Source organism: Oncorhynchus gorbuscha, linkage group LG23 (assembly GCF_021184085.1).
Source record: "Oncorhynchus gorbuscha isolate QuinsamMale2020 ecotype Even-year linkage group LG23, OgorEven_v1.0, whole genome shotgun sequence".
Taxonomy (NCBI): Eukaryota; Metazoa; Chordata; class Actinopteri; order Salmoniformes; family Salmonidae; genus Oncorhynchus; species Oncorhynchus gorbuscha.
The window spans coordinates 59369564-59385596 of NC_060195.1; the positions used below are offsets into that span (position 1 = coordinate 59369564).

The following is a 16033-nucleotide window of genomic DNA, read 5'->3' on the forward strand; positions in this document are numbered from 1 at the left end:
TGTAGGTGTCCTGGAGGGTAGGTAGTTTGCCCCCAGTGATGCATTGTGCAGACCTCACTACCCTCTGGAGAGCCTTACGGTTGTGGGCGGAGCAGTTGCCGTACCAGGCGGTGATACAGCCCGACAGGATGCTCTCGATTGTGCATCCAGTTTGTGTGTGCTTTTGGTATCAAGCCGAATTTCTTCAGCCTCCTGAGGTTGAAGAGGCGCTGCTGCGCCTTCTTCACAACACTGTCTGTGTGGGTGGACCAATTCAGTTTGGCCGTGATGTGTACGCCAAGGAACTTAAAACTTACTACCCTCTCCACTACTGTCCCGTCGATGGGGATGTTTCCTGAGTCCACAATCATCTCCTTTGTTTTGTTGACGTTGAGTGTGAGGTTATTTTCCTGACACCACACTCCGAGGGCCCTCACCTCCTGCCTGCAGGCCGTCTCGGCATTGTTGGTAATCAAGCCTACCACTGTAGTGTCGTCCGCAAACTTGATGATTGAGTTGGAGGCGTGCATGGCCACACAGTCGTGGGTGAACAGGGAGTACAGGAGAGGGCTCAGAACACACCCTTGTGGGGCCCCCGTGTTGTGGATCAGCGGGGTGGAGATGTTGTTACCTACCCCAGGTGGTTGCGGCCCGTCAGGAAGTCCAGTACCCAGTTGCACGGGGCGGGGTCGAGACCCAGGGTCTCGAGCTTGATGACGAGTTTGGAGGGTACTATGGTGTTAAATGCTGAGCTGTAGTCGATGAATACATAGGTATTCCTCTTGTCCAGATGGGTTAGGGCAGTGTGTAGTGAGCAGTGTGGTTGCGATTGCGTCATCTGTGGACCTATTGGGGTGGTAAACAAATTGGAGTGGGTCTAGGGTGTCAGGTAGGGTGGAGGCGATATGGTCCTTGACTAGTCTCTCAGAGTACTTCATGATGACGGAAGTGAGTGCTATGGGGCGGTAGTCGTTTAGCTCAGTTACCTTAGCATTCTTGGGAACAGGAACAATGGTGGCCCTCTTGAAGCATGTAGGAACAGCAGACTGGGATAAGGATTGATTGAATATGTCCGTAAACACACCATCCAGCTGGTCTGCGCATGCTCTGAGGACGCGGCTGGGGATGCCGTCTGGGCCTGCAGCCTTGCGAGGGTTAACACGTTTAAATGTTTTACTCACATGGTTGTAGTGAAGGAGAGTCTGCAGGTATTGGTAGCGGGCCGTGTCAGTGGCACTGTATTGTCCTCAAATTAGTCTGCCTGGGAGCAAGACATCCTGGTCCGCGAAGGGGCTGGTTTTCCTTTTGTAATCCATGATTGCCTGTAGACCCTGCCACATACCTCTTGCGTCTGAGCCGTTGAATTTCAACTCTACTTTGTCTCTATACTGACGCTTAGCTTGTTTGATTGCCTTGCGGAGGGAATAGCTACACTGTTTGTATTCGGTCATGTTTCCGGTCACCTTGCCCTGGTTAAAAGCAGTGGTTTGGCTTTCAGTTTCGCGCGAATGCTGCCATCAATCCATGGTTTCTGGTTTGGGAATGTTTTAATCATTGCCATGGATATAACATTCGAGATGCACTTTCAAATGAACTCGCTCACAGAATTAGCGTATTCGTCAATGTTGTTGTTGGACGCAATGCGGAACATATCCCAATCCACGTGATCGTAGCAGTCTTGAAGCGTGGAATCAGATTCAAAACGATCCATATTATTATTTCTAACAGTGAGCCAAGGCTCCTATAGACATAACTGAATGAAGGGGACCTAGTAGTTCTGTAGCATAAACATCCATATGCCATTCAGACTACTGTGTGTTTCTGACACCAGTGCCTTGGTTATTCTAGGTAACAACAGGCCTGGGAAAGCAGGGTGAAAAAATAAAGCAGAAATAGCTGGAATTTAGCTGTGTGAAGCCAGAGGATTGGGAATTGTGGGCAGTCACCCTTTTTCGACAGGGTCCCATGCATCAATGGACTGGAATTCCAAACAACTCTTCCACCCTTCTCTAAGGCTGAAGCTAGTAAGAAGCCATGGATGAGTGAGGATGAAGCTAGAATGGCTGCCGTGGAAGAGTGAGGCGGAAGCTAGGAAGCAAGGACGAGTGTTGCTGGAAACCAGCCATGGGTCCAGGAAGCAGGAATGGACGAGCTTCATTCCCTCATCTACTATGAAAGTGTACAGAAAAAAACGGAATGATTCGGACACGTAAAACATAACCTACTGCACCCAAGAACACTTTTCTTTCTTCTTTTTCGGAATGACTGTATTAGGAATGGTTGTATCTCAAAAGGTTAAGCACAAGATATGGAATTCTTGGATGTGGGAGTGGTAATCCCGTCTTAAAAGTGATTTCTTTCTTCTCCCTCATAGTGATACTGAGTCTCAGTAGGAACGGCATGCGAAAGGAAACTAGATGCCAAACTTCATGTTCTCGAAAAACAAGCACAAATCATTTCTGCTTATGCCGATCTTATCTCATTGGAGTAGAACTGTACCAATGTTGAGAGTTTTAACACAGACAAATCCTAGATGGAAATTAAGACTTATATTTGTAATAATTTGCTAATGACAGTTGTTTTCAGGCTTCTCTCTCCAAAAGAGATAGAATTCACATCGCAAATAAATTCACATATAAAAAGTCATTTGAAACCATATGTGAATCCCAACCACCAGTAGACTATAGTGAAATGGAAACTTACTATAGCTGGACACACAACTTGTGTGTCAAATAGAATATTTCTTATTAAATTCTCCTGACCAACAGAAGTAGACCTGGCCTCTTAAACACTTCCTTCCTTCGGGCTCATTCTCTAGTAGAGACAGGAAATGAAAACGGCTCGACTCCCTTGGCCTGATAGTCTACAGGTCCTGCTGGCAGAAGGGCCAGCCTGTACAGCCCTCTATTACAGATGGACAGAGGCACAGAGAAACAGCAGCACCTCTAAACTAGTCTTCAGGTGACATGTAAGATGGCAATAACAGTAGAGCAAAATATGTGAGTCTAACTCTCCAAGCTTTGTGATCTTGAACAAGTGTGTAGGTAGTCTATAATGTGTTCTATTGAACAGCCACAAATATTGCAAACACTAATATTGGCTTATAATGGGAATACAGCCACTATTATATTTCACACGGGTTGAAAGCCCAGCGGCCTCATTTATAAAACTGTGAGGAGGATTCACGTCAAAAAGAAGGTGGCGTATGGACGAAACACAGAATGTGCTTATGCACAAAAATATTCTGATTTATAACACAGTGCCCATGCACGTTCCACCCCGGTTCCACTTTATAAATCACAATCAACTCGAAATTTGGCGCACGTGAACAAGCGTCTTGTCCCACCCTTTAACACCCATAGTTGCCTATAGATAGTCAGTGATAGGTCCCTAATTAATATTCATCCATACTGACTGCATGACAACAATGACCGCACATCCTCACAGAAAGGCTAAAAAAAAATAAAGTTCTTGTAGGGGAGGTTGAAGCAATGAAAAAATAGATTGTTTTGTAGACACAGTGTGAGCATTACAAATGCCAAAAAAGCCGTTAGAGTGGCAGCATGTGGCGGACGCTGTGAATGCTGCTGGTTCAGAAGGTCGGACCCCCTCAGAAAAAAAAGAAGTGGTCCGACAAATGTGGAGGCCAAGAGGCGCATGGCCTTACACAGACAAAGTGTTTGTGCCACCGGCGGGGAAAAGGGGATACCGGAGCTCAACCCCCTTGACTTGCCGGTATTATAGGGGAGTCCCTCCAGAGTGGAGTAGTGACGGAGGTGGACACGCACCGGATGATCCAGATATGTAATTAGTATTCCCTCGTTTGAAAAGAGTAAACCAAATGGATTGTCGTTGTGTTTACACATTTATTTACACAAACAATTGTGACATTTTCTATTGTTTTTAGTCGCTGCGTGTTCCAGCGGAGTCGGTGGTGCTGCAGCTGAGCAGCAGCTGAGTGCGCCCTGCCCCGGCGTCGACCGTGTCCTCACAGATGCAGTCCTGCAAACGCAAAGGGACACCAACGACGCCATTAACGAGGTTGCCATAGAGTTGAAGTGGGACAGGCACGGCTTGGTTTCTGCGGGTGCTTCTCTGTCATGCTGGGCCCACTACAACACAGAACTCCAAGAGAACAGCTCTTGGTAATCAGAACCGGCTCATAAGCCACTCATCATTATTGGCCAGTAAATCTGGCTGGTCTCTGAAAATTGTCTCTCTCCGAATTCTTCCATTCGCCACATCTTCCAACAGCAGCCATTGTGCGTCTTTACACATTGTAATTGCATGCCTTTTTATACCCACCCATTGGATTGTCAAAGATACCCAATTGCGTGACACCTTCAGGTGTGGTAATTACCCTGGTTGTAACTGACAATGACTGGGCCAAAATCACATTGACAGTTCTGCACAACAAACATGTATGAAATATGTGAAACTTCATATATAATACGTGAGATGTAATATTTCGATTTATTTTACACAATGGCATCAATTTCAAAGCGTTTCTCGAGTTTCATCCTTCTGCCAACGGAGTTGCAGTTTCTCATTTCTCCAGTTTATGTGCGCACGTATGGGTCAAAGTGTCCGTGCAGGACCGCACATTCTCTCATCAAGTTAGTTTTTTATAAATCCCAAAGTTTGCTTAGAAAGTGGCATACGCCTTCTTTTGTGCCTATGCAACGTTTATAAATGAGGCCCCAGGTCTATCACTTGTGAATTTCTCCATGTGAAAATTTAGCCTTTGTATATCAGATTGCCACAGTTTATATTCAACCAAATTAATGAATACATTGGATTCATAAACCCAATACCCAGTACAAGCAGTCATATCGGAGGATTGTGAGGGTTTGAAATGGCTTAAATCATATACATGCTTTTCCCATGACTGACCACATTAATGTGTGTGTCCTTGTAGGAGAGACTTAATTGGCAACAGACACTGAGATTTGGCAACGAAATTAAGGTTTACTTTGCATGTGATTCTATTTCAGTATATGCCCCTTTTTCTCAAAGGAGAGAACCCTTTCCATATAGACAAATAATAAACCAAAACCATGCCCTAAAATTCCATTTGTTTGGTGAAATGACTGCTAATTAACAGTATACATTTCCCACTACAGTTGTGAAACGTAGCAACCAAAACGTTTTAAAGCACTGAAAATTGTACACAAATCCAGCATTCAAAATTACAAACTAACAAAATGATCACCCTCAGCCAGATCATATTTGTCATGGCATCCAACTCCTGTGTCCTTTGTGGCATCCAACCTGTGTCCTTTGTGGCATCCAACTGAACAAACCCACAGTTTGGAATGTTTTCCTCTCCTGACAGGGAGATCAGAGGGTGGCCATTTTCATTTCTCCAAGCTGTAAAACATCATCCTCGTATGAGATGTGTGATGTGATTTTCTACTGCATAAACATTCCACTGTTTCTCTCACAAAGACAGCAGGAGCACTTCACTCTGTGTATCTCCTGAGGGAGCCATCTTGAGATAATGCAGAGGCCAAAAGTCAATAGCCTAGTGGTGATGGTGGGCTAGCAGTAGTTGCATAGCCTGGCCCCAGATCTCTATGTGCTGTCTTGTCATAGGAGAAGAGTCCGAAGAGCACAGAGATCTGGGACCAGGCTAGTAGTTGTAGGAATGGTGTGTCAATGTGTCTCCTGATAAACCAACAAATAGTGCCCTTCATACACAAATCCAATAACACGCTATCTTCACTTCTAGGATTTTCGTTGTGTTAAGTCCACTTTCTCAGTCAGATAGCATCTGTAATTGACTGATACATCATAGAGATATGAAACGCAAGCAACAACTCTAAAAAACAACAACAATCTGACCTAGATAGCATGGTGTCGGTCGATAATAACAACTACCGCAACAAATTACATTCTGCGTGAAATTAGATTAGAACTCTAGCGGCAGCAGACCCGCAGACGCAAATCCACGGTTGATTTCCCCAAGGAGAATTATGTGAAGGGGGAAAAAAATGCGAACCAGCTATTTCTGCTGGTGTGCCATGCAGACACACTGTCTTCTTTCTCCGGGCAGCTTCAACATTTGATTGAAGTCCGGCCATTCATGACATTCACTGAGACTTCTTCTCCGAGCTAAAAACAGAGCTGGGATTCAGCACTGCGTGAAAAGCGAAGTGGGCAAAGGGGATGGCAGGTTGAACCAATCCAGACGCTACTACACACACTCTGAGAAACATTCCCGGAGATGTCTCTGTCAAGGTCGTCACCCTCCCGACGCATCTTTAAAAACGGTGTGTGTGTGTGTGTGCATGCGTGCCTGTGTGTGCGTGCGTGTGCGCACGTGCAGAGTGTAAGGTGGGGTAGCTTTTAGGCAAGATGGCATTGAAATCAAAACCCTTCCCTAAAAGATCCCAGTGTGATCCCTCACAATGTGTTGTCAATCAACTGGACTCGTCTAAACAGCACTATAGCTGAAAGACAGACCTCGCGATGACGATACTGAGGAGACACACTCAGCACACGTCCAGTACAGTATATCTACCTAACCTTCTTTGAACACATGCATCCAGTAAGGCCTGCAGTCTGCGGTCTTTGAACAGGTACAGGAAGTTAGGCCTGCGGTCTGCAGTCTTTGAACAGGTACGGGAAGTTAGGCCTGCAGTCTGCAGTCTTTGAACAGGTACGGGCAGTTATCAATGGTCTTTGAACACATGGTCTCGATTGTTTTGACTGGAGATCTTCTCTCGGTAACTTGACTGAAGAATGTACCTCCGGGTGTCTGTCTCTGTCTATGCCAGCTAGACTAGAACACGTGCATTATACAGTGGAAACGGTCCATAGCAGCACTGAGCATCAACCAACCTGTAGCTCAGAGGAGTTTTCCTTATTCAATCTTACACTAACAGTGATTGCACAAACTTTAACCGCACCCCTAACCTTAAACAATTGGGATTACATGTCTCAACTTAACCTGTCACATTTCTCGCTTAAATAAACCATTCACATTTGTTTCTGCCCTCGAGGCAGAGATGCCATCAGAACAATATTGAATATGGACAACTGCAACCTGCCATCCTGTATATCAGAATACTCTGTTATCCTCCTGTGACCTTATAGCAGTGGGAAGAAACCATTAGGTAACTGCAGCTAAATGGACCAATAGGTTGCCAGTATAAATCACAAGTAAAGAGGGATGGGGTAACGACGGGGTGCCAGTTTGTGAATACCTCTTTGAGATAACGTCAAGTAACTAAATTAATACATACTTATACTAAATGAGTATGATGTGGACATATCAGTGAAATGCACATGCTCCAACCAGAACTATGTGAAGAGTTTCATACCAAAATGCTACATGGCAATTTTTCTGAGATGTTGGTAAATAAGGTTTTACAGGCACTGGGATTCTCTGCCTCAAACCCTATTACAGGGGCTGAGTCACTGGCTTATTGGTGCCCTTCCATGCCGTCCCTAGGAGGGGTGCACCACTTGAGAGGGTTGAGTCACTGACGTGATATTCCTGTCCGGGTTGGCGGCGATCTCAGTGTGCTATACTCGGCATTGTCTCAGGATGGTAAGTTGGTGGTTGAAGATATCCTCTAGTGGTGTGGGGGCTGTGCTTTGGCAAAGTGGGTGGGGTTAAATCCTGCCTGTTTGGCCCTATACGGGGGTATCATCGGACGGGGTCACAGTGTCTCCCGACCCCTCCTGTCTCAGCCTCCAGTATTTATGCCGCAATAGTTTATGTGTCGGGGGCTAGGGTCAGTCTGTTATATCTAACATTGAGTGGCTGCTGCCAACATACTGACTCAAATCTCTAGCCACTTTAACAATTAAAAATTGGAAATGTATCACTAGTCACTTTAAACAATGCCACTTTATAATGTTTACATACCCTACATTACTCATCTCATATGTATATACTGTACTCTATACCATCTACTTCATCTTGCCTATGCCCTTCGGCCATCGCTCATCCATATGTACATATTCTTATTCATTCCTTTACACTTGTGCGTATAAGGTAGTTGTTGTGAAATTTTTAGATTACTAGTTAGATATTACTGCATGGTCGGAACTAGAAGCACAAGCATTTCGCTACACTCGCATTAACATCTGCTAAACATGTGTATGTGACCAATACAATTTGATTTGAGAATTTATTCTGTCTTATCTGGTTTCCTGTGTGAATTTAAGTATACTCTCTCTCTCTCTCTCTCTATGAGGACCTGAGCCCTAGGACCATGTCTCAAGACTACCTGACCTGATGACTCCTTGCAGTCCCCAGTCCACCTGGTCGTGCTGCTGCTGCAGTTTCAACTGTTCCGCCTGCGGCTATGGAACCCTGACCTGTTCACCGGACATGCTACCTTGTCCCAGACCTGCTGTTTTCAACTCTCTAGAGGCAGCAGGAGCGGTATAGATACTCTGAATGATCGGCTATGAAAAGACAACTGACATTTACTCCTGAGGTGCTAACCTGTTGCACCCTCTACAACCACTGTGATTATTATTATTATTTGACCCTGCTGGTCATCTATGACCATTTGAACATTTTGGTCATGTTCTGTTATAATCTCCACCCGGCACAGCCAGAAGAGGACAGGTCACCCCTCATAGCCTGGTTCCTCTATAGGTTTCTTCCAAGGTTCCGGCCTTTCTAGGGAGTTTTTCCTAGCCACTGTGCTTCTACACCTGCATTGCTTGCTGTTCTGGGTTTTAGGCTGGGTTTCTGTGCAGCACTTTGTGACATCAGCTGATGTAAGAAGGGTTTTATAAATACATTTGACTGAATTTGATTGATATTGTTTTAAGAAATTATAAAAGAGATTGGTGTGGTTTTTGTCATGGCACGGGGTTGTTCATTGACAGACATGTACAGTATTTGGTTTCATTTCAGAGGGAGAAATAATCATATTTTTTTCAAAATGCTACATATCCTCATCACTCTCAGATAAATAAGTCGGGTTGCTAAGTTTTACACAGTCAAATGTAACACATAAGACAAAAGAAATTGACATCCATATTTAAAATATACATCATTTTTGTTGTATATGCATCATTGAATACAGTAATATGAGATGTTCTATTTAAAACATTTACACTTGACATTTTAGTCATTTAGCGGATGCTCTTATCCAGAGCGAGGTTACTACGTTAAGTGCATTCTTCTTAAGATAGCTAGGTTAGACGACTGCATATCACAGTCAAATATACAGGATACGAACATTACATTCCAGCTAAACAATGGATATATAGCGTTTTGCCAAAAATAAAACCATTTCCTATACGCATCTAAAATATATGAATTGAACATTTGAGAACAGTAATATATTACACACACCGGTGAAGGCACCCATTAGCAATCATTTCTGATGAAAAACACAATTTTGAAAAATAGGTGGATAAACCATATTGGAAATAAACTCTTCTTATGCTATACTCTACAGAATGTGCATTAAATTAAGTAATATAGGCCTGGATGAGTCTCAGGGCTACTTAGCGACAACGGAACATAAAGAGTAAACATACAGTATGTCCAGTAATGGGCTTTTCTTGTTATAGCCTGACTGAAGCTCCAAGCGGGCGTCTTTAGTCGATGGACTCAATAAGATAAACTTAAGACGCCCTAGCTACTGCTTTTCTCCTTCTCTTCCCTCTTTTTCTTCTTTCCACTCGGTCACTCTTAAACCATTAATACAAGTGATGTCCAAAAATAGTTCCTGAATGTAAACCTAGTAGCTCACAAACGTCAACACACTGGTTTCACTTCCTGTTCGTGGATCACATCGGAAGATAAGAATGACTTTACTCTGAATCTCTTAGCTGAGGGGTTGGTCGAAATGTTCCATTCGGTATCTTGTGATTTCATTAGGCCTCTCTGAACACAGAATCCATGCAGAATCAACACCCACTAATCAACACCCAACACCCACGAAGCGAATCCAAAGATAGGCTGTCAAAATGGCAATTTATGACAAGATAAGCGAGTTACAAAACTAAATATGACATGACAACAACATGTTGGAGAAAACGGAAAACACGACAACATGAATCCACGAGTTGTGCTTGCCAGCGTCTGTAGGAATCGACTAGTGGGATACCGCTACCGTATCTGAATAACGTGGAGATGAAGAAGCAACCCTGCTTTATCTCAATGATACATAATGTATGCAGTGGTAGGATATTCAAAAACAGAGTTACGACCTTGTTAGTGTATAATATGATAGGACTTTGGAGTGATGCAAAAACCATAAATCCCAAACCACCTTTGCCACTTTCAGTTTGCAATTAATGTTCCCTGTACTCTCAATGGGTGCCTTTTTGGTTTTAGGCTGGGTTTCTGTATAAGCACTTTGTGACATCTGCTGATGTAAAAAGGCTTTGATAAATTCATTTGATTGATTTATTGATTGATTGGTTGAATTCGGGATGGGAAATTACACACCCAGGGAGGCAACACCCAATTACACCCAGGTAGACGATTGATTGTAGACTTCAAAGGAGTCTTCTAGAGATATTACATAGCAAATCAAACAAACTTTTCCACACACTAACTGAATCAGAGACCCAAAAAACTGTATATGTTACATCATATGCTGTTGATGTCAACTAGTTTAGAACTTCTGGTAATGATGAACTACCTGTCCTTTCCGTTGCCATATACCTGACAAACCCAGTAAACCCGAAATGCTGGATTTGGGAGTGAGTATTTTAAACAACTTGGCACCGTCATAAGATGCCACCTTTCCGACAAATTTCTGCCCTGCTAGAGCTGCCCCGGTGCACTGTAAGTTGCTGTTATTGTGAAGTGGAAATGTCTCGGAGCAACTACGGCTCAGCCGCAAAGTGGTATGTCACACAAGCAGAACAGGACGACCAAGTGCTGATCGCCACTATTGGACTCAGGAGCAGCGGAAACGCATTCTCTGGAGTGGTGAATCACGCGTCACCATCTGGAAGTCCGACGGACAAACCTAGGTTTGGCGGATGCCAGGAGAAAGATACCTGCCCGATTGCATTGTGCCAACTGTAAAGTTTGTTGGAGGAAGAATAATGGTCTGGGGCTGTTTTTCGTGGTTTGGGTTAGGTCCCTTAGTTCCAGTGAAGGGAAATATTAACGCTACAGCATACAGTGAAAGGGCCTTCCAGTTTGGGGAAGGCCCTTTCCTTTTCCAGCATGACAATTCCCCCATGCACAAAGTGAAATCCATACAGAAATGATTTGTCTAGATCGGTGTGGAAGAACTTGAATGGCCTGCAAAGAGCCCTGACCTCAACCCCATCAAACACCTTTGGGATTAATTGGAACGCCAAATGCGAGCCAGGCCTAATCGCCCAAAATCAGTTCCCGACCTCACTAATGCTCTTATGGCTGAATGGAAGCAGGTACCCGCAGCAATGTTCCAACATCTAGTGGAAAGCCTTCCCAGGAACAGTGGAGGCTGTTATAGCAGCAAAGCGGTGACCAACTCCATATTAAGGCCCATGATTTGGAATAAGGTGTTCGACGGGCAGGTGTCCACTTACTTGTGTAGTGTAGCTCGAAGGGATAATACCAGTCACAGGTAAGATACTACCTCTACTCCTGCATCCTAGAGCATCGAAGTCACCATAGTTTAACTGTCAGTACAAAAAGGAATCATTTCTGTTGCCTCTGTTTAATGGATTTAAATATATATTCCATACAATTACATTACATTCAATCACATTCCGGCTTGTTGGAAATTCCCACCATTCACATTGACTGAGTTTCCTGAATCATAGGTCTGTCACATTCATTGCCCTGTTTGGGGAACAACAACATAATGGGGAGGGGTCCGCAAATCGTGAGATAGCTCATTTTTTTCATGTGTCTGTCTTTGAACCCGTGACAGTTCAGTTCACACTCTTGAGAACCATCTCTACATGAGCTTAATTCCAGGGTTAACGCTAAGCGGGATCCTTGGGATGTCCCAACAGTAACCCTAACCTTAACCATAACTGCAGGAGTTTGGTGGAACCTTAATGGTGAGGATGGGCTCATTGTAATGGCTGAAGCGGATACGGTGGAATGGTATCAAATACATCAAACACATGGTTTCCACATGGTTTCCACATGGTTTCCACATGGTTTCCATGTATTTGATGCCATTCCATTAACTCCTTTCCAGACATTATAATGAGCCGTCGTCCCTAAATCGTTCTCCCTTTACCTAACCCTAACTTTAGCCCTTACCTTAACCATGTTAAATTTAAACTTCAGGTATGAGCGTCCCAAGGATCCCGGATAGCAAGGGAGTCCACAAGAGATGGGGGAAAAACATCATTATACCTTTCAACTAGACTGGAGCATGTGGACAGCATGTGGACAGCTGCCAAATATGCGGCCAATGAAGCCGCTGCTAAAAATAAGTCCCAAGTATGTTTTTGTAAGGATTTCATTATGGGTCTGACTGCTGCACACACTCTGCAGACCCCTGCTACATGCACGCTTCATTTGGAAGGCCTAATATTGCAGGTACTCGCTCCTTTATTAACTGTAAAAAAATATTAAACGAACAATCTCTAATTATTAAAAGACAAGAAAGGGAAATAAAAACACATAAAAACTCCGGACTGTTATACAGTGCCTTCAGAAAGTCTTCCTACCCCTTAAATTGTTACACGTTTTGTTGTGGTACAGCCTGAATTCAAAATGGATTCAATCTTCTTCTATTTCTACCCAACTACACACAATAACACAATGATGACAAAGTGAAAACATGTCTTTAGACATTTTTGCACATTCATTGAAAATGAAATACAGAAATATCTCATTTACATAATTATTCACACCCTTGAGTCAATGCATGTTAGAATCACCTTTGGCAGCGATTACAGCTGTGATTTTTCTCTGGGTAAGTCTAAGAGCTTTGCCCACCTGGGTTGTATAATATTTGAAAATTGATCATTTGTTTTAATTCTTCAAGCTCTATCAAGTTGATTGTTGATCATTGCTAGACAGCCATTTATAAGTCTTGCGGAGATGTTTAAGTCGATTTATGTCAAAACTGTAACTAGGCCACTTAGGAACATTCAAGGTCGTCTTGGTAAGCAACTCCAGTGTATGTTTGGCCTTGTGTTTTAGGTTATTGTCCTGATGAAAGCAAAATGTATCTCCCAGTGTCTATTCCGTTTATTTCTATCCTAAAAAACTCCCTAGTCCTTGCCGAAAATTTGAAGAGTGGTACTCTTTGCCCCAAACATACACATTGCATTGCAATTTTATTTTAGTGCCTTATTGCAATCAGGATACATGTTTTGGAATATTTTTTATTCTGTATTTGTATTTTGTATTTATTAGGGATCCCCATTAGCTGCTGCTCTTCCTGGGGTCCAAACACACCAATGCACACCAAATCTAAGTTTAATCTATTTTAAATACAGTCTGTAACAACTAAATGCGGGAAAAAGTCAAGGGGTGTAAATACTTTCTGAAGGCACTGTAAATCTTCAAAAACAAAAGTAGATTGTCATTTTATCATTCCTCTTAAATACCACGAAGACTTATTTGTTTTATTGCGTGGAGTGCACGCGTCGTCATATTTACCTCCGACTTCCAAACGATATAGGCGTGAGAACTGGACTGTTGCTGCTTCTTCTGAAGCCATCTCCGCGGTGAGAATAATGTGTTCGTGCTCCCAGTTGGAGTGACGCTGGGGCTCCTCACCAGAAACGGTAAATCCCACGCGGTATTCCGCTTTGTGCCCCTCACAGTCACGTCATAGTCAAAGGGAAAGTTTGATGTCGGGGAGATGTCCAAGGGTGTGGAGGGACCAGATAAAGACGAAGGGGGTTGTTTCACCCTGAGATGTCTGGACCGGGGATCTGATTTCAACGCAACCTGGTGCTCAGGGGAGCTTGGCGAGGATGAAAACGCACCTGCATCCTCAACGCGCAAACCCGGTAAACCCAAGCGGTCCCCACGGGTTCCATCTGTCTCTGTGCCACATTTCCTTATAATATCAGGGTCCAGGCTCCGAGTTTGTCGCAACTTCCTTTTGGGGATTGCTTTGGAGGCTGGAGTGGAGCAGGAGAAGACGTTCAATATTCCTTGTCCAGATGACATCTCTATCTCCCCTCTGCACACACGCAGCAGCGTTAAAAAAAAAACTTTTCTCAGAAGTTTAGTTTGAGCGCCATAAAGAACCAAACCACGAGATAGGTCCCATCAATATACTCTGACAGTGAACCCTTGGTCCACGTGTTTTTATGATGTCATCGCCAGAATGCCTTTGCTTCAGATAAAGCGAGAGACAGACAGCGCGCAAATGTATCCAATTCTCTGTGCGGTGTTATTGTGCATGCAGCTCAGCTCATTCCCAAACTGTACTCAGAGCGGACCGCAGGATGAGAGATGTTTCGCAATTGATGACCCTCGCCGCCGCTCCTCTAATCCGTCCAATGCGCTCCTGTGGCTGTTAAGACTGCGCTCTCATGTTGCTCCAATGAGCAAAACCAGTGCATACAAGTGTCTTCCCCGGGTCTTTACCTGCATCTTTCGAGTTTGTACCATACATTAATTGTATAGCCTACATATATTGGGCCTATGTGATGCATAGGCCTATAGCTGCATAGCCTAACTTTCACTTTGTTGAAATAAAGCACAACTAAAACTGGCCGATTGAGGACAAGGCATAAAGATTATTCATCGACCTAAAACCATAATCCATAAATTAGGATTAATCCTATAGTCTAGCCTATTTTACGATTATTCACATTTTGTTGCATTACATTGGGGCACACTTGTGTCTTACTCGCTCAAAATAAATATCATGGTTTGATTATGTTTCTCTCTGCATTTTCGCACCACAAGTTTCTCAGAAGCCGTGAGAAAGACCGTCAGGCACCGCAATGTTGCTATATATGGGTTAGCTGCTGTGCAGCACGTTTGGCCAGAAGGAGCTCAGATTTGGCGCTTCCTTCCATCCTAACTCTATTAGTGTTTCCATTGTAAATGGACATTTCGATGGTGTCTTTTGAGAATCTCAGGGTTATAGGGTCATGGCTTCCTCTTTGTATAATTCTCTCCGCTTTCTCTCTCTCTCTCTCTCTCTCTCTCTCTCTCTCTCTCTCTCTCTCTCTCTCTCTCTCTCTCTCTCTCTCTCTCTCTCTCTCTCTCTCTCTCTCTCAATTCAATGGGCTTCATTGGCATTGGAAACATATGTTATCATTGCCAAAGCAAGCGAAATAGATAATAGACAAAAGTGAAATTAACAATCAAAATGAACAGTAAACATTACACTCACAGAAGTTCCAAAATAATAAAGACATTTCAAATGTCATATTTTGTCTATATACAGTGTTGTAGCGATGTGCAAATAGTTAAAGTACAAAAGGGAGGAGCCCCAGCGTTTTCAAATTCTTTGTGGATCTCTCTCTCTCTTTATCTCATCCGTTCCCCCCGTCTGTTTTTAGGCTGGTCAAATCTGACTGAGCTGTTATCAGTGTCATGCAGTGTAGCTTCATAAGCAGCTTTATCAGGGCAACCCCCTCCTCCAGTCTCCCAGGATGCAGCATTTTCCCCATACCTTCACACACACACATACACGCAGGCACACACGCATGCACACATACACATGAATTAAGCTACGCATGTATGTACACAGAAAGGCAGACACACAAACATACACTCAGGCACACACGCATGCACACATACACATGAATTAAGGTACGCATGTATGTACACAGAAAGGCAGACACACACACATACACACACACACACATACACACATACACACAAGCAAGGCAATTATTCATCCCTTCTCATCATTTTGGGGTCCCGAGTGGCGCAGCGGTCTAAGGCACTGCATCTCAGTCCTAGAGGTGTCACTACAGACCCTGGTTCGAGTCCAGGCTGTATCACAGCTGTCAGTGATTGTGAGTCCCATAGGGCGGTGCCCAATTGGCCCAGCGTCGTCTGGGTTAGGGTTTGGCTGGGGTAGGCCGTCATTGTAAATAAGAATATAGTCTCAACTGACTTGCCTAGTTAAATAAAGGTAAAACAAAATGGTGAAAGTGCAGTAGAGGAATAGAGATTGGTGAGAAGGAG

The 16033-nt window shown here is 43.7% G+C and overlaps 1 protein-coding gene across 4 annotated transcripts in view; it reads right to left on the reverse strand.

The window, feature by feature from the left end:
- Positions 1–14335, reverse strand: part of LOC124011706 (rho GTPase-activating protein 6-like) — a 104990-nt gene extending 90655 nt beyond the window's left edge. For 3 of the 4 annotated variants that reach the window (XM_046325199.1, XM_046325200.1, XM_046325198.1), the window contains exon 1: positions 13532–14333. In XM_046325199.1, the coding sequence (XP_046181155.1) occupies positions 13532–14050 (519 nt within the window). In that variant the 5' untranslated portion in view covers positions 14051–14333. Of the gene's footprint in view, positions 1–13531 lie in introns of all 4 variants that reach the window. The other variant, XM_046325201.1, reaches the window with a different exon arrangement.
- Positions 14336–16033: the final 1698 nt, after the last annotated feature.